The 16,747-nt window shown below is 49.8% G+C and overlaps 7 protein-coding genes across 9 annotated transcripts; 4 read left to right on the top strand and 3 right to left on the bottom strand.

The window, feature by feature from the left end:
- The first annotated feature begins 1,329 nt into the window (after window positions 1-1,329).
- Window positions 1,330-3,171, top strand: LOC431320 (feather beta keratin-like). Its single transcript, XM_015298376.3, has 2 exons — window positions 1,330-1,497; window positions 2,459-3,171. The coding sequence occupies exons 1-2, from the start codon at window positions 1,426-1,428 to the stop codon at window positions 2,822-2,824; spliced, it is 438 nt and encodes a 145-aa protein (XP_015153862.3). The 5' UTR covers window positions 1,330-1,425; the 3' UTR covers window positions 2,825-3,171.
- A 162-nt stretch (window positions 3,172-3,333) lies between these two features.
- On the top strand, window positions 3,334-12,682 carry LOC431316 (scale keratin-like). Of its 2 annotated transcripts, XM_046903940.1 has the most exons (3): window positions 3,334-3,339; window positions 11,931-11,936; window positions 12,044-12,682. In XM_046903940.1, exon 3 carries the CDS (start codon window positions 12,066-12,068, stop codon window positions 12,429-12,431), a length of 366 nt encoding a protein of 121 aa, XP_046759896.1. In that variant the 5' UTR covers window positions 3,334-3,339; window positions 11,931-11,936; window positions 12,044-12,065; the 3' UTR covers window positions 12,432-12,682. The 2 variants fall into 2 exon arrangements, with proteins under 2 accessions (XP_046759896.1, NP_001264901.1); NM_001277972.2 differs by lacking the exon at window positions 3,334-3,339 and having other exon boundaries at window positions 11,667-11,936.
- Window positions 3,941-5,244, bottom strand: LOC124417394 (claw keratin-like). Its single transcript, XM_046904000.1, has 2 exons — window positions 5,134-5,244; window positions 3,941-4,953 (listed from the first exon to the last, which is right to left on the bottom strand). The coding sequence occupies exon 2, from the start codon at window positions 4,929-4,931 to the stop codon at window positions 4,287-4,289; it is 645 nt and encodes a 214-aa protein (XP_046759956.1). The 5' UTR covers window positions 4,932-4,953; window positions 5,134-5,244; the 3' UTR covers window positions 3,941-4,286.
- On the top strand, window positions 7,434-9,193 carry LOC124417393 (scale keratin-like). The gene is made up of 2 exons (XM_046903999.1): window positions 7,434-7,540; window positions 8,162-9,193. Exon 2 carries the CDS (start codon window positions 8,184-8,186, stop codon window positions 8,844-8,846), a length of 663 nt encoding a protein of 220 aa, XP_046759955.1. The 5' UTR covers window positions 7,434-7,540; window positions 8,162-8,183; the 3' UTR covers window positions 8,847-9,193.
- On the bottom strand, window positions 10,232-11,244 carry LOC431317 (scale keratin-like). Its single transcript, NM_001277978.3, has 2 exons — window positions 11,139-11,244; window positions 10,232-10,948 (listed from the first exon to the last, which is right to left on the bottom strand). The coding sequence occupies exon 2, from the start codon at window positions 10,911-10,913 to the stop codon at window positions 10,548-10,550; it is 366 nt and encodes a 121-aa protein (NP_001264907.2). The 5' UTR covers window positions 10,914-10,948; window positions 11,139-11,244; the 3' UTR covers window positions 10,232-10,547.
- Window positions 12,683-13,881: 1,199 nt separating the features above from the next.
- On the bottom strand, window positions 13,882-14,710 carry LOC100859586 (scale keratin-like). Its single transcript, NM_001277977.2, has 2 exons — window positions 14,688-14,710; window positions 13,882-14,488 (listed from the first exon to the last, which is right to left on the bottom strand). Exon 2 carries the CDS (start codon window positions 14,465-14,467, stop codon window positions 14,102-14,104), a length of 366 nt encoding a protein of 121 aa, NP_001264906.2. The 5' UTR covers window positions 14,468-14,488; window positions 14,688-14,710; the 3' UTR covers window positions 13,882-14,101.
- Window positions 14,711-15,286: 576 nt separating this feature from the next.
- LOC100859616 (scale keratin-like) lies at window positions 15,287-16,173 on the top strand. Of its 2 annotated transcripts, none has more exons than XM_046903865.1 (2): window positions 15,287-15,451; window positions 15,540-16,173. In XM_046903865.1, the coding sequence occupies exons 1-2, from the start codon at window positions 15,302-15,304 to the stop codon at window positions 15,942-15,944; spliced, it is 555 nt and encodes a 184-aa protein (XP_046759821.1). In that variant the 5' UTR covers window positions 15,287-15,301; the 3' UTR covers window positions 15,945-16,173. The 2 variants fall into 2 exon arrangements, with proteins under 2 accessions (XP_046759821.1, NP_001264902.2); NM_001277973.2 differs by having other exon boundaries at window positions 15,423-15,451; window positions 15,557-16,171.
- The last annotated feature ends 574 nt before the right edge of the window (window positions 16,174-16,747 follow it).

The raw sequence follows: 16,747 nt of genomic DNA, 5'->3' as shown, positions 1-16,747 counted from the left end.
GATGTTTTGAAGCCTGTGGTTTTTGAGGCAAATACTTCTTCAAAGGTTAAGGAAGAGATGGACCGACTCTAGCTTCTGAAGCCACAGAATGTGATGTAGTTTGGGAAAACCATCAGCTATACTGGTCACAAATATCAAACGCTGCCGGTGTTCAAACGATGTCGCATGCCTTCAAATTTTCTGCTAATGCCCTATTTGCATGTCTGAGACATTGATGGAAATCTGTTGTGAACTTTGAAGACCTTTGTTCTTCAAAACTGTGCAATCAGCGTTTATTTCCCAGGAGATTTTCACGGAGATACAGTTTAGACACAATTTACATGTCTCTGGAGTGGAGAGATTACAGCACCGACCTCTGCCTTAAAGTCTCCTTATGCATTGTATGCAATTACTTTTTAATCCAGAAATTGTCTTTGAAAAAGAAATTGCAATGTTGCACATTGCAATGTTCTTTAAGACCATGCAAAATGAAGACAAAGTTATTTGCTTTCAAGGGAGGAAGAAAGAATATTATACACTTCTGTAGGTAGCGACCATTAATTTGGAGTATAATTTTGTATAATAGTGCAAGACACAATAAGGGAAGAGAATACTGTATCAGCAAATGTAAAACTGGTGACTTTAGTGACCGCAAAGTTAAACTGTGCACAACTTTTAGCACCAAAAACCCACAGTCACCCTCAATTTGATCTGAACTGTTTTTCCCGGTGTCTGACATAGGAATAAAGCTAAAACTGCCAACTCCTGAGATGAAGGACTTTGACAGTCTCCAAATTGAAGACCAGCGTCTCAAATCCCTTCATGGAAATGGAATCTAATATGAAATGAACTGGTCAAACTGCTGATGCTCTTTCATCCTGAGTCAAGGAAGTAAAACAACACTTTCCCTCGGCTCAACTGTTTCCCAGGAAGTACCTTTGAGTCTGGCAAAGTGCAGTCTGCTCTGCCAAGTGCTTTCTGTAGAAACATTATCTTCTGGATAATGGACATTATCTTCTTTGTGCAGCTGCTGGAGTGGAAATCAGTTTGGTTCAGAGTCATAGCTATAGATGTCTCAGTAACTTATGGACTTCATGAAGTGAAAGGAGAGGATTCATGGGTGGTTATCACATGCATCTCTCCTGATATACATATTCATCTGTGTCAAAAGATGTATACTGCACAGATTGTGTTTAGGATGCAAAATTTTTTCCTTAGTAGCTGAGATGAATCAGTTCATCTGGCCAGGAATTAACAGAGCTCATAAAATTTTAAGATAAAAGAAACTTCTATAGTGGAACACATACTTTATGAAATTAAAACAAGGCAACAGTGAGAAAGAAGTACATCATCAGCTGGGAATGGTTTGCATACAAGACTTCTTTAGCAATTGGCTGGTAAGTGGCTTCATGCACAAAGTACATCTCAGGTCCTCAAACACTTGGGATGCAGTATAAAAACCAGCACTGTGCAGCCGCTGCCATCCACTTTTTCTCTTTTAATCTCCTTGGTGAAAGGGTAAGTCTGAATCCACTGCCTTTTTCTGTCCTGAATTGTTGCATGTGTGTTATTTTATTTTTCTGCACTGGCTTGTTCATAGCTGTCTGAAGCTTATACTCTTCATCCCTTCCGGTACCTAAAGGGAGCCTACAAACAGGAGAGGAGCCAACTTTTGGCAAGGTTAGGTAATGGCAGGACAAAGGGAAATGATCTGAAGTTGAAGGAGGGAAGATTTAGGTTGGATATCAGGGGAAGTTCTTTACTAAGGGAGTAGTGAGGTGCTGGAAGAGCAGCCCAGAGAAGTTGTGGATGTTCCATCCCTGGAGGTGTTCAAGGCCAGGTTGGATGGGGTCCTGGGCAGCCTGGTCTTGCATTAGATATGGAGGTTGGTGGTCCTGCCTGTGGCAGGGGGGTTGGAGATTCATGATCCTTGAGGTCCCTTCCAACCCAAGCCATTCTATGGTTCTATGATACCTGTGCAGAGGGGAGCTGAGGGCAACTTTCTGTAGAGGTGAGCAGCTTTGAGGGGTTGCATTTGCTAGAGAGTTCAGCTGGAGAGTCACAAGACTTCAGATTCATTTTTCAGTGGGTCACTGGTGCATTCTTGTCCAAGACATTAAAATCTGTGTATGTAAATAACTGAGAAAATAGAAGTGGATGTGGAGAATATCCCAGCTTTCCAGGACAGGAGGGTCATAAAGGTGGTCCCCTCTTTCAACCTCCTACAGGCTCCAGGCACCCTGAAGGGTTCAGAGAGAAATGAGATCCCAGACTGCTCTGGATAGATGGAGGTGCCCCTCCTGCTCTCTTCTGTAGGGCAGAGGAATTTGGGTCTCACTGTGGTCTCCTTTCAACCTAAGAATGCATCACTTTCTTCCCCACGGTCTCTAGTGAGTTTCTGGCACGCTCCACCATCTCAGCAGCTCAGGCATGTGATTGTAATTACAGCTTCTTTATTACCGCCTTCTCTGTGTTTCAGATTTCCCTCCACCCCAGAGAAATGTCCTGCTATGACCTGTGTGCTCCCACCCCCTGCGGCCCAACCCCGTTGGCCAACAGCTGCACTGAGCCCTGTGTGCGCCAGTGCCAGGACTCCACCTACATCATCCAGCCCTCTCCCGTGGTGGTGACCCTGCCAGGACCCATCCTCAGCTCCTTCCCCCAGAACACCACTGTGGGATCCTCAGCCTCTGCAGCTGTGGGGGATGTTCTCAGTGCAGCGGGGGTCCCCATCTCCTCTGGCAGCTCCTCAGGGCTTGGGAGCCTTGGCTATTCCGGTCTGGGGGGCCTTTATGGGAGGTTCTACCGCCGCTACAACCGCCGTGGGAGCTGCGGGCCATGCTAAAGCCCCATGCAGAAAGCACAGATGAAATAGCAACAAGAAGCTTGAAAGCTCGATCCAGATGCAGGACTGAGTTCATGACCATGGCCTTGTGCTTGCTGACCACCCTCAGCTTTGCCCTGAGCTCATGGGACTGCAGAGCTTGGCATTTCTGATCCAATGCCTTTCTCTGAGGTGAAAAATGTAGCATATAGTTGCACTAGGAGTTGGGTGTCCAGCTGTAAAGCATTGCCTTGAATTAGGAGATTATTTTAATCCACAATGAAACCTATTGCTTTCTTATGCTGTTCATTTTTTTAGCTGTGGTTCTACTTCTTGCTCATTAAACTCATGGTGCATCATAAACAACACATTCCTCTGATGTTTTTTCTCTCTTCTCTTTATATCTTTCTCTGGAAGAAATTTATCACTATGTCAAGTTGTGAGTGCCAAGTAGATGTTCATATGAATCAGACCATACCAGTTAGCAAGGACATCTAAGACATAAGTAATGAGTAAAACCTCCTTTTTTTGGTGGGGTGTTTTCCCTAGCCACATTTCTTTCAGTACAATATTAAATATTCATTCCTGGCTAACAGACACTAGGAAAACCAATCCTGTCTTGCAAGCAGCATGACCTTTCATCTCCTGCTCTTTTGTGGAGCTCATAAAACCTCAGCAATCTCTGCTGTTATTGTTCTGACTCATCTTTCACACTACGAAGGACAATTTGCAGTAAAGAAACATCTGTAAATAAAAATAAAAACATTAGATAAAGGAAAATTAGAGGGAGAATAGTATGATTCTTCCTTTGTTTGCTGAGGAATGCTGTAATTAGGGGGTGGTGGGTTTCTAAATTATTAAGCGGTGATTAGGGGGCCTTTCAGGTAACACAGGAAATCCCCAGAGCAATGACAATTACACTTCCCATTCTAAATCCCAGGGAAGATAATGACATCTAAATTGCTAAACAAACATTCATTAGCACTGTGCGTGCCTAAAGGATCCCAATTAAATTCTCATTCCACAGACTGAAGGGATATGGAGCCGGGCAGATGCTGTGATCACTTAACCCTGCACACCAGGGAGTGCTGCTCACACAGGAGACCGAGGGACGAAGGAAAAACAGTGAGGCTGACATGCAATACCACAGGGCTTTATTGGGACACAAGAACATAGCAGACAATTACAGAAACTCAAGGTGATCCAAGGGAAAATGGGCAATGCAGGGACTGTGCTGTGGGTACAGTACCCCAGTTAGGACACAGGGGACAGTGAAGGTGGCAGGAAGATACAGGGGCACCGAAGATGCAGCCAGGGCACATGGTAGCACAGGCAAGTAGGGCACTGGGCACACAGCATCCTCCTGTCCCCATGCTGGGGCTGCTGATGGGTGCTGCCGGTCCCCTCAGCTCCTGCTCCATGTCCACCTGCTGCAGCCTTTGCTTCAGGGATGTTGCTGGCTCTGGGCATGATGGTGATGGCTTTAGAATGCTCCGCAGCTCCCGCGGCGGGATCTGCCCCATCGCTGGGCACCAGGGAGGAAATAGCCAGTGCCGCAGGAGGAGAGGCCAGAGCTGTAGGACCTGCCACAACTGCCAAAGCCACTGGAGCCATACTGGCCCCCATAGCCCAGGGAGCCCCCGTAGCTCATGTCATCCCCGTAACCCAGGCAGCTCCCATAACCCTGAGATCCTCCATAGCCCCCCGAGCCAGAGGAGCTTCCATAGCCCTGGGATCTTCCGTACCCCCCCAAACCAAAGGATCTCCCATAGCCCCAGGATCCTGCAAAGCCTCCCAGACCAGAGGAGCTCCCATAGCCCTGGGAACCCCCCAGGCCAACAGAGTTCCCATAACCTCGAGACCCTCCCAGACCAAAGGAGCCCCCAGAGCCCAGGGAGCTCTGGGAGCTGAAGGAGCCCCCCAGCCCGGCTGGGCCTGACAATCCCACAATGCTCTCCTGAGGAAAAGAGGTGAGCACGGGGCCAGGGACTGTCACCACCACCGGTGGGGGCAAGATCACTGCTCTGGAGTCAGGGCACTGCTGCACACACAGCTCGTTGGAGCTCTCGGCAATCGGCTGAGGGCAGCTCACACCGTAGGGTCTGCAGGACTCCATGCAGCCAGACATACTTCTTGGGGTGGTTGTGAGTCTGCAACACACAGCATGAAGCAGGTTTAAGGTAAATGGAGAAGTATTAAAACTGCACTGGGATGAGATGAAATAAAGTTTTTAAGTCTGCAATTATCCATGCAGGAATCACCTCCATCATAAAAGCTTTGCTAAAACAAATGCTAATCATAGTAGAAAAACAGAGTGAAGCCACACTTACCTCGTTCACTGCAGGGAATGAGGGAAGAGAAGTGGATAGAAGGGCTGCAGATGGCATGAACTTTTATATGCTTCCCAGGACGATGTCTTTAAGCCACCCTTTGTGCCGCTGGTCCTAATTTGTTACAAAACAAACTCGATGGTGGGAGTTTTCATACTGTCATGTCAGCACTGTCCCTCCCAAGAAGTTATCCTGGGTGTGTGATAGAATGCTGATGATAATTGGTTATCTGCGATTTTAATATTAGAGGACTTAGGGAACTTACAGCCGAAGGGTGCGATGCAGTCACCCACTGGAAATCAGAGCAAGAAGCATGTGTCATGTTGGTCCCATGGTCACGTTCAGGATACATACAGAGCAGGAGGCCCTCATGGCGTGACGTGCAGGAAGTAGGTGAAGGTCACCCAAAGTGAGTGGAGGATTAACAGAGGTCTGGTTGAGTGGAACTCCTCCAGAGAAGCAGAAAAGTCATAGAATCATATCATAGAATGGCCTGGGTTGAAAAGGACCACAATGATCATCTAATTTCAAACCCCTGCTATCTGCAGGGTCACCAACCACCAGACCAGGCTGCACAGAGCCACATCCTGCCTGGCTATGAATGCATCAAGGGATGGGGCATCCACAGCCTCCTAGGGCAACCTGTTCCAGTGCGTCACCACCCTCAGTGTGAAAAAAGTCCTTATTGATCTGATCAGGTCTATTAATGGAGTGCCTGCCTCAAGATAATAACTTCAAAATTTCATTTGGATTCTCACATCCTAGAGGTTATTTTAGAAATATATTTTAAAGCAATCCTAATTTTCTTATTTATTCCCCCTCCTAGAAGTACTGATTGCTTGAGAAAAAGTCAGAAGTTATAACATATCTCTTTCAATACTATTTTTTTAATTGAATCATTTTGTGGCATTATAGAATTATTTGCAAGACTGTTGTTTTCTAATTTAATGATATTTCAAAAGATGGGCTATTAATTATCCCTAAATTGTTAAATAGCTATGCCTTTGAAGTGTCATCAGAATTCACTGATAATAATGAGAGGCATCTGGAAGATAATGACTTTAAGCTGTTCCACAAGCACTCATTAATACTTAATGCTTGCAGTTTCTGTTATTATCACAAGAAATGAGGAAGGGCAGGATTTAGAAGTTCCCTTGTTATGAAACAGCCTCATTCCAACATATGCTAAGCGATGTCACTCATTTTGCTTCCCCAGTAAGGCCATGATTTTTAAGTTGGACAAGAATTTGATTTTCATTTACGATGTCATGCACTTTATTTATTAAACATTAATATATTTGGGGAGATTATGATGGGTCCATGCTATGGATGCTGAGTAGTAGCTTCACCTCAGCCTGGAGAAGAGAAAGCTGTGGGGTGACCTCATCGCAGCCTTCCAGTACCTAAAGGGAGCCTATAAACAAGAGGGGAGTCAACTCTTCAAAAGAGTAGATAACAGCAGGACAAGGGGAAACGATTTTCAGTTGAGGGAGGGAAGACTGAGGTTAGATATCAGGGGAACTGATATATTTATTTCTTTACTATGAGAGCTACTATTATTTCTTTACTTTTTCTTTACTACGAGAGCGGAGAGATGCTGGAACAGCTGCCCAGAGAGATTGTGGATGCCCTGTCCATCCCTGGAGGTGTTCAGGGCCAGGTTGGATGGGGCCCTGGGCAGTCTTGTCTAGTATTAAGTGTGGAGGTTGGTGGCCCTGCCTGCGCAGGGGTGACTGGAGCTGGATGATCCTTGAGGTCCCTTCCAACCCAAGCCATTCTATGATTCTATGATTCCATAACTCTGCATTTTTGTAATATGTCTGGAATGTCTAATACCTTAAATTCTAAGGAAAACTTAAGAGCCCCTCTTAAAGGTTACCTGGATAAGGCTGAAGAAGGCTATGAAACAAAGAGGCTAAAACAGATGTCCTGAAATCTCTGCTCTTATTGTCTCCAGATCTCATATTCACTCCTAAATGACCCTCTCTCTTATGCACGAAACTGTAGAGAATGAAACAGAGCACATCATCCCAACATCTCTAAACTATTGTTCTTGCACAAGAATTTGACCACACAGTAGTCAAGTTACATTACAGAAATCTTGAACTGCAATTAAATAGCAGATGCTCCAGTGCTGGTGCTGGGCACTAGGTGACTGAAAGATGCCATCATTCATCAATCTAATGCCCACTGACATAGTCTCATACTTGTTTTTAAAGCTGGGGAGTGGCAGTGCAAAGCAAGCAAAATTAAATCCCTCAGTATCAGGGTTGTTTTGTGACTGTGTAAGACCTGCAGCACGGAGGGTGTTTCATATCCTGTGAGCAGTTGGAGAAATGTATAAAAGCTCGCTCCGCTCCAGACCTCTCTATCAACTTCTCCTGGCTCGTTCTCCTTGGTGAACAAGGTAAGTCCTATTCAACTCAACTTCTATCCTTGTCAAGCCTTTTTTTCAGTTCATGCTAAATTGTACATGATGCTGGATGCAGTTGGAGTTCTGCTAGATTTGCAATGTCTTAGAACAAAATTGGGAGATTTTGATGCCATATTGACTGTCAATTTCCCAAGCATGTTAGTTACAAATTGGTAGCTACATGCAGTAAAAATTGTAGAACTGTCAGATGGAGCATTGTACCTATCCCCTTTTTGAAGAGCAAATACTCCTATTTGGAAGTTGGGTACTACTAGGGGAACGGCTGGATCTATTCAACAGTTCTTTTCATAACGTAATGTAAATAGACTGCCAAAATACAGTCTGTTTAAGCTGGTCATATAAGTTATATTAGTTATGATTGAAGCAAGAGCAGTGATATTGTGTGTAGGATTCACTACATGTAACATTACATCTCTGAATCTAAGCATGGCATTTAGGCTTTCCTGACAGTAAGCAGAGCCTAGGATGTGGTTGACATGACTAGATGTAGGTTTGCATGAGAAGAAGAATAATTTTGAGAAGTGATGACATCCATTAATCATGAAGCAAGCACAGCCATCTAGAATTAAATCCACTTTGTGCTGTGTGTTGCAGACTCACAACCACCCCAAGAAGTATGTCTGGCTGCATGGAGTCCTGCAGACCCTACGGTGTGAGCTGCCCTCAGCCGATTGCCGAGAGCTCCAACGAGCTGTGTGTGCAGCAGTGCCCTGACTCCAGAGCAGTGATCTTGCCCCCACCGGTGGTGGTGACAGTCCCTGGCCCCGTGCTCACCTCTTTTCCTCAGGAGAGCATTGTGGGATCGTCAGGCCCAGCCGGGCTGGGGGGCTCCTTCAGCTCCCAGAGCTCCCTGGGCTCTGGGGGCTCCTTTGGTCTGGGAGGGTCTCGAGGTTATGGGAACTCCTTTGGCCTGGGGGGTTCCCGGGTCTATGGGAGCTCCCAGGGCTATGGGAGCTCCTCTGGTCTGGGAGGCTTTGCAGGATCCTGGGGCTATGGGAGATCCTTTGGTTTGGGGGGGTACGGAAGATCCCAGGGCTATGGAAGCTCCTCTGGCTCGGGGGGCTATGGAGGATCTCAGGATTATGGGAGCTGCCTGGGTTACGGGGATGACATGAGCTACGGGGGCTCCCTGGGCTATGGGGGCCAGTATGGCTCCAGTGGCTTTGGCAGTTGTGGCAGGTCCTACAGCTCTGGCCTCTCCTCCTGCGGCACTGGCTATTTCCTCCCTGGTGCCCAGCGGTGGGGCAGATCCCGCCGCGGGAGCTGCGGAGCATTCTAAAGCCATCACCATCATGCCCAGAGCCAGTAACATCCCTGAAGCAAAGGCTGCAGCAGGTGGACATGGAGCAGGAGCTGAGGGGACCGGCAGCACCCATCAGCAGCCCCAGCATGGGGACAGGAGGATGCTGTGTGCCCAGTGCCCTACTCACCTGTGCTACCATGTGCCCTGGCTGCATCTTCGGTGTCCCCTGTATCTTCCTGCCACCTCCACTGTCCCCTGTGTCCTAACCGGGGTGCTGTACCCACAGCACAGTCCCTGCATTGCCCATTTTCCCTTGGATCACCTTGAGTTTCTGTAACTGCCTGCTATGTTCTTGTGTCCCAATAAAGCCCTGTGGTATTGCATGTCAGCCTCACTGCTTTTCCTTTGACCCTCAGCCTCCTGTGGTTCTCGAGGCACAGAAAGTGAATTACTGCAATCTGTACTTCATCCAGTCTCTAAATCCGACTTCCTTGCCTACGTTTACCACTATGTCTACAATCAGAACAAGTTGCTTGTCATTACTCTTTGTCTAATCAACAAACCCTCCCCACATCAAAGATCTCCGTTTCCTCTCTCCACTTGCTAGCTCTACCTGAGCATAATAACACTGTAATTTAAATGCTCTTCTAATTGTAAAATGCCTTTTGGGGGTTCCCGTGGGAACAAACAATTACTGCAGCTTTTCTCAAGCTTGTCAGGAACAAAGGATATCAAAGCAGTTCAGAAACAGTGAGTAATGATTTATGCAAGTGAACTGTTTTGTTATAATGCAATGTACATGCTTAAGTGGTGAGTAATAGCGTCAGGCTGAACAGGGAGGCTTATCTCTCCTCTAATCAGAACCAGGTTTGTAGCCGCTGGGGTTGGTCAGCCCTGTCTCTGCCCTGCTTTCCCTTTCGTCTCAGCCAGGTAGGCTAACCCTTTCCCTATATATCTACTGATGTCTTCAGTACTAACCTGAAGCCTGCAATAAAAACTTCCCATTCTTTCAAATGTTTCTATAGATTTTCTAGCAACCAGGAGGGATGAGGTCTTAAGGCTAAATTTTACAACAGTGAGATTCAAAGAGTTGACAGGTGATGTTTTAAAAACAGGTCATGACTCCTGCATTTTAAAGGAGAGACGGCAGTCTGGAAATATATTAGTGTCATAAAGCAACTCATAAAACACAAAATGAGTGATGAAGCGTTTATTAAGGGAGAATATAGAATAGAGGAAAGTAACTGCAAAGATAGAGAGAAAATTCTGTGGCATTGAGTAGAAAACATTTTGTCGAATAAAAAGATATAAAGAAGTGACAACAAAAGAAGGCTATGTGTGGGAAAAGAAAAGAAGGCAAACAAATAAAGAAGATATTTGATAATAATAACAATGAAATCAAACGTAATATGGGAAAAAAGTGACAAGAAGAATAATGAGAGAAGCATATAACTTCTATGGTTGCAAAAGACAGTATAAAACTCAAGCACAGACAAATTCAGTGTGCAATACAAAGCGAGAAGAGAAATAAAAAGAAAAAATGTAGACTACATGAAATATTAACAGATACACAACATGTAATAAAGGCCAAATTCAGAAACATTGATGAAAGTGGACTTACAGACAAATATGCAGAAAGGAAGACAAAACATATTAGAAAATATCAATGGTGGCATCGAATGTGAACACTCCTACTAAGTATGGTTTCTGCCAGATAGAAGGGCTGTGAGGATAGGTTTAGCAGGGCCCACAGTTGTCCCACAGCTTCCTGCTGTAGCGGGGCAAGGGGCAGGGGCTGCAGGCAGGAGACACGTAGGGTCTGCCAAAGGTGCAGAGGCCCCCCGAGCCCTGAGTGGCCCCGGCGCCGTAGAGGCCCCCCAGCCCCAGGGAGCCCCCAAAGGCGGGTGCTCCGGAGGAGCCCACCACGGCTTGCTGGGGGAAGGAGCTGAGGATGGGGCCGGGGAAGGTGACGACGACGGGCGGTGGCTGGATGAAGGCCGTTGAGTCGGGGCACTGGCGCGCGCACAGCTCGTTGCAGCTCTCAGCAATGGGCTGGGGCACGGCCATGCTGGTTTTTGGTGGGCACAGGTCGTAGCAGGACATCTTGCTGTGAAGAAAGATTTCCCTGCAATGCAGAGCTACAAAAGGGTGAAGCTGTTAGTGAGGAGATGTCCTGGCAGAGCAGATCCTGTTATCATGGGCTTCCCTGCACACAGCAGGGCTGGAGACTCTGCCACTGCTGCCCAGCCACAGTCTACCCCACAGCACCCTGCTCTCCTGCCTGGGAGGCCCACTCCAGCCCCTGTCAGAGGAGTCCCAGCCACTCACCCTTTTCGTGATCTGAGCCCAGAAGGAGAGGTGAATGCCATCAGTCACCCACGTCCACGCTTTTATGGGGGCTGGCGTGCATGGGGAGGAGCTGTGCATGATGGGGGCACGTGGCCCTCATCAGCCAAACTCCAATCTTCTCCCTGCATGCCATGGGTCTGTTTTGCTGATGCTGCTCCCTTAGCAGCCCTGACCTGCTCTCTCAGCCCCTCCAATTACCCCTCTCAGACGCTGACCATCCCACTGCTAATCAGCAAATTAGTCCTGCTGCCCTCTCATCTTCCATCTATGTAAGAGGGCAGGGATGTGACGAAGGCAGAGTGGCAGCACCCTGAGTGCCACAGCTTTTTCCCAAGAATGTGGTGTATCAGTGGTCCCACGCCAGCTGACCCGAACCAGGAGCAGAAGAGTATTGGTGGGATAGGAGAAATGTTAGCCAAGGTCTCCCGCCCACCAGAGCCTGAGTGATGAATGTGCTGCAGTTGTTATCTGCAGAGTTGGAAGGTGACGAAACACCAAATCAAAGGCACTCATCTCGGTCACTGCCTGCTCAGCACTACATGTTTGGCCCACGAAGCAGAAATGAGAGGGAAGGCAGCAAAGGGTCCTGTGCTGGTCCAGCCACAGGCTGCTGACTCAGGGTGGGCAGGGGCAGACCAGCCTGACCTTGGCTTCAGGGAGTGCCACCTCTGCCCATTGGCCCAGCATTTAATGAGCCATGTTCCAGCCTGGATAAAAGCTGCACCTGTATGGGGCTCTCCCAAACACTGCTCTGATGACCTCCTTCTTGAGAACAGGGTAAGTTCAAGAGCACTTCCCCTCCTGCCTCTCACCTGTTCCTGCTTCATGCTCCTGTGCCTGGGGCACTGCCATTTGCTGCTGCCTGACACTCTGCCCTCTTGCAGAGCTCCATCCCATCCCACCAAGATGTCTTGCTACGACCTGTGCCCACCAAAAACCAGCGTGGCCGTGCCCCAGCCCATCGCCGAGAGCTGCAACGAGCTGTGCGCGCGCCAGTGCCCCGACTCAACGGCCTTCATCCAGCCACCGCCCGTCGTCGTCACCTTCCCCGGCCCCATCCTCAGCTCCTTCCCCCAGCAAGCCGTGGTGGGCTCCTCCGGAGCACCCGCCTTTGGGGGTTCCCTGGGGCTGGGGGGCCTCTATGGCGCTGGGGCCACTCAGGGCTCGGGGGGGCTCTGCACCTTTGGCAGACCCTACGTGTCTCCTGCCTGCAGCCCCTGCCCCTTGCCCCGCTACAGCAGGAAGCTGTGGGACACCTGCGGGCCCTGCTAAACACAGGCCCTGCCCCATGCCTGCACGAACAGTACCCCTCATGCCTGAGCTCCTGGGCGCAGGGCGCTGAGGAGTGCTGAGCATCTCCACCTATGGCTGAGACCTGTGCAGCTGGCAGTGGTGGCACCTTCACAGTCCCTGTCTTCTTAGTTGCTTCACATACTCCATGGCCAGGATTCCCTGCCCAGGCTCATATTTGCTCTCTTTTCCCATTCTGCCCTGATGTGAACAATAAAGTTTTCCTGCATCCATTCCTGTCTTCTCCCCTGGTTGTTGTCATTCAGCTGAACTCGCGGGTGGTTTGGAGATAGCTGGAATGAGCAAAAGCTGGCTCTCAGGTCCCTGTTGGGCCAGGTGGATGAGGGAGGTAGATATGACACAGGGGTCTTCCACTGGGGTATGCTGAGCTGGAAAAGGGTCCAAGAGTGGAAGGGAGTGCCTGCAGTCCTTTGCCTCTTTGTCTCACGGTACGGGTGAGACCAGCTCTGCCAAGCTCCTCATTATCTCAGTGCCAGATCTGGGAATGCCTGATTTGCCCATGGAAAAGCAAACCTGGTTCAGTGTCGATTTCTTCCATCAGTGTCGATTTCTTCCATCTGAGCACTTCACTTGCAGTCTTCTATGTAATGTCAGAATCTAGGTAATGCTTCTTGCATGGAGTGCAGATTAATAAGAATTTGATGTAACTTGCAAGGGATCCGTGTGAATGAACTTTCTTGGCACTACAAGAAATCTAGATACTTGGAAAGCAGTACAAATTAGGAGAGATTTTGGTGGGCTGTGAGTCTTCCGAATTGTTAGAAATGGAATATAACAGTAAGCTATGCAAAGTGCTGGGGTCTGAGGGAATGGCTTCTGAATTCCTGCTGCAGAAGGGGAGATGTTCAGGTTGGCTCTTTGGGAAAAGCGCTTATCTGAGAAAGAACATAAGAACCGAACAGACTCTCTGTGGAAGTGCTTTGGACAGAGCTAAAGATTAGTGCTGGAATTTGTGGTGTCAGCAGCTGCACCTCCGATCCTCAGGATACCATGACATTCTAATTCAGGATACCCAATGCTCTAATGAAGTAACTGTAGGTGGCCCACTTAGAGATGGTGGCAGGAGGAGGTAACTTCTAGATGTCCCCTCACAATTAAACCAGACCTTTCAGATAGGGCAGACACATGATTTTGGTTGAGCCTTGGGAAGCAATTGTTGATGGAAGCTGGAGGTCTGAACCTGCCCTGTGATTGCATTTCATGGAGGCCAGGAGGAGCCTGCGTTCAGACAGGGTCTTTGGAGATGTGTGAGCCAGAGCTGCCTTAACCAGGGTCTTTCCTCCAAAACGGCATGACCTGGCTCAGTATGTTGCTGAGAGCCTGCCCAGGGCCAGGTAGGCATCCATGTGCAGGGGAAGGGAGCTCTGAAATTCTCATGGTTGCCGAGAAAGAAAAGCCTGAGAGTCAAGAATTGGATGCAAGCTGATTTTATTGTAAAGGCGGGAGAGGACACAACAGCATAGAATTGTACGAGGCCCAGGCAGACAGGAGGTGCTTCAGGAGATGTGTTTCTTCAGGCATCTTCCAGGCAGTGGCTATCACAAGGCCCAGAAAAGACCCCGGAGAACAATGTTGGCATCACAAATCCATGCACAGGATGAGGAAGGAGGAGAGGAGATCAAGGGCTGGGTTTAGCAGGGCCCACAGGTGTCCCACAGCTTCCTGCTGTAGCGGGGCAAGGCGCAGGGGCTGCAGGCAGGAGACACGTAGGGTCTGCCAAAGGTGCAGAGGCCCCCCGAGCCCTGAGTGGCCCCAGCGCCGTAGAGGCCCCCCAGTCCCAGGGAGCCCCCAAAGGCGGGTGCTCCGGAGGAGCCCACCACGGCTTGCTGGGGGAAGGAGCTGAGGATGGGGCCAGGGAAGGTGACGACGACGGGCGGTGGCTGGATGAAGGCCGTTGAGTCGGGGCACTGGCGCGCACACAGCTCGTTGCAGCTCTCAGCGATGGGCTGGGGCACGGCCACGCTGGTTTTTGGTGGGCACAGGTCGTAGCAAGACATCTTGGTGTGAGAGAGATCAGCCTGCAATGCAAAGCCACAAAAAGAGAGCTGTGAGTGAGGAGCTACCCTGGCAGAGCAGTGCCTGTGACCAGAATCTGCGCTGCACACAGCAGGGCAGAGTGTCCCCTGTTGCTGCAGGACCATAGCTTCCACCCAGCACCCTGCTCTCCTGACTGGGAGACCCACACCAGCCCCTGCCAGAGGAGGCCCAACCACTCACCCTTTCCCTGATCTGAGCCAGGCCGGAGTGGGGAATGCCAGTGCTCACCCACGGCCACGCTTTTATGGAAGCTGGCATGCTTGGGGAGGTGCTGGCCTTGACGGGGGCATGTGGCCCTCATCAGCCAAACCCCAATCTCCTCCCTGCATGCCATGGGGCTGATTTGCTGATGCACATCCCTCATCAGCCCCCACCTGTCCATGCAGCGCCTACAATTACACCACTCATACGCTGGCCAGCCCTCTGCTAATGGGCAAATTAGCCCCACTGCCCTCTCATCCTCTGCCTGGAGCTAGACATACTGAGTGGCTGCACTGTCTGTGCCCCGGTTTTTTTTTCAGGGTCCTGGTGTCATAGTGTTCCTGTGCCAGCTCCTTCCCAAGGGCTGAGATGTGTCATGACATTCAGTAAGGCGAAGGTCTGACCCATGCCTCCTGCATGCCAGTGTCTGAGTGACAAACACGCTACAGTTATTATCTGCAGAACGGTGAGATGATGAAACACCAAATCAAGAGTGCTCTTCTCTGTCACTGCCTGCTCAGCACCATGCTTTTGCTCATGAAGCAGAAAGAGGAGGGAAGGACGCAAAGGGTCTTGTGCTGTTCAGGCATGGTATGCTGACTCAGGGAAGCCTCAGCATCAGGGAGTGCCGCCTCTGCCCATTGGTCCAGCAGTTGATGAGCTGTGGGCCAGTCTGGATAAAAGCTGGGTCTGCACAGAGCTCACCCAAACACTGCTCTGGCCTCCTTCTCCTTGGGAACAGGGTAAGTTCAAGAGCACTTCTGCTGCTCTTTCCCAGGTCTGCTTCAGGCCTCTGGGCCTTGATTTCTGCCATCCTCTGTTGCCTGACAGTCTCTGCCCTCTTGCAGAGCTCCATCCCATCCCACCAAGATGTCTTGCTACGACCTGTGCCCACCAAAAACCAGCGTGGCCGTGCCCCAGCCCATCGCCGAGAGCTGCAACGAGCTGTGCGCGCGCCAGTGCCCCGACTCAACGGCCTTCATCCAGCCACCGCCCGTCGTCGTCACCTTCCCTGGCCCCATCCTCAGCTCCTTCCCCCAGCAAGCCGTGGTGGGCTCCTCCGGAGCACCCGCCTTTGGGGGCTCCCTGGGGCTGGGGGGCCTCTACGGCGCCGGGGCCACTCAGGGCTCGGGGGGCCTCTGCACCTTTGGCAGACGCTATGCTTCTCCTGCCTGCAGCCCCTGCCCACTGCCCCGCTACAGCAGGAAGTTCTGGAACACCTGCGGGCCCTGCTAAGCCCAGGCCTGGACTTCCTCTCCTCCATCTTCCTTATCCTGTGCATGAACACATGATGTCTACATTGCCCTTCATTGTTCTTTCTGTGCCTTGTGCTGACTGCAGTGTTGGAGAAGCCTGAAGAAGCACTTCTCCTGATGCTCCAGGTTTCTCCTGCCTCCCTGGGCCTCATACACATCTGTGGTGTTCATTCTTTCCTGTCTTCACAATAAAATAAGCTTGCATCCAATGTTTGAATCTTGGGCTTTTCTTTTCAGACTCCATGGGAGCTCCAAGGCTCCCTTCCTTTGCACACAGCATCGCCACTTGGCCAGGACAGGCTCTCAGCCCCATGCTGAGCCAAGCACTGCTGTCTTGGGGCAAGGTCCCCGGCCATGCCAGCTCTGGTACACAGTGCTACGTTCAGTCTGCAAGAGCCCTGTCAGGATGGAGGGGGCTCGCAGCCAACAGGAAATGCAGCCCCATCACATCTGCAGACATCCAGGCTCTACTCTGCAAAGGCTCTCCAACTCCCCATAGCCATTACAAAATCCGCTCTCTGCCCATCTGAAGGGACTGCCTGTGTTGTGAGGGGACCTCTGACAGCGTAGATTAGTTTTAATCACCAGCTCACGCAGTGCCACCTCCAAACAACTCACTGAATCATTGTATTCTGAATTAGAAGGGAATCACATTGTGTAGATCTGGGCTCCAACTCCTGACAGCACATATTCCAACCTTAAGCACTATCAAAGCCACCTCCTTGGAGAGCCTATTCCTATGCTTCTGTAGCTTCCCAGTGAAGAGATTTTGCTGAGAAACAA

The sequence above is a fragment of the Gallus gallus genome, chromosome 25, assembly GCF_016699485.2.
Source record: "Gallus gallus isolate bGalGal1 chromosome 25, bGalGal1.mat.broiler.GRCg7b, whole genome shotgun sequence".
NCBI lineage: Eukaryota > Metazoa > Chordata > Aves > Galliformes > Phasianidae > Gallus > Gallus gallus.
This window is presented reverse-complemented; position numbering and strand designations above follow the sequence as displayed.

What these genes read in the sequence shown, in the direction of transcription:
- LOC431316 (XM_046903940.1), top strand. Translation starts at nt 12,066, where the DNA reads ATGTCTTGCTACGACCTGTGCCCACCAAAAACCAGCGTGGCCGTGCCC.
- LOC431320 (XM_015298376.3), top strand. Translation starts at nt 1,426, where the DNA reads ATGCAGTATAAAAACCAGCACTGTGCAGCCGCTGCCATCCACTTTTTC. An exon ending in TTAATCTCCTTGGTGAAAGG is followed by an intron (nt 1,498 to 2,458) that starts GTAAGTCTGAAT and finishes TCTGTGTTTCAG; the next exon opens with ATTTCCCTCCACCCCAGAGA.
- LOC124417394 (XM_046904000.1), bottom strand. Translation starts at nt 4,931, where the DNA reads ATGTCTGGCTGCATGGAGTCCTGCAGACCCTACGGTGTGAGCTGCCCT.
- LOC100859586 (NM_001277977.2), bottom strand. Translation starts at nt 14,467, where the DNA reads ATGTCTTGCTACGACCTGTGCCCACCAAAAACCAGCGTGGCCGTGCCC.
- LOC100859616 (XM_046903865.1), top strand. Translation starts at nt 15,302, where the DNA reads ATGCTGACTCAGGGAAGCCTCAGCATCAGGGAGTGCCGCCTCTGCCCA. An exon ending in TCCTTCTCCTTGGGAACAGG is followed by an intron (nt 15,452 to 15,539) that starts GTAAGTTCAAGA and finishes GTTGCCTGACAG; the next exon opens with TCTCTGCCCTCTTGCAGAGC.
- LOC431317 (NM_001277978.3), bottom strand. Translation starts at nt 10,913, where the DNA reads ATGTCCTGCTACGACCTGTGCCCACCAAAAACCAGCATGGCCGTGCCC.
- LOC124417393 (XM_046903999.1), top strand. Translation starts at nt 8,184, where the DNA reads ATGTCTGGCTGCATGGAGTCCTGCAGACCCTACGGTGTGAGCTGCCCT.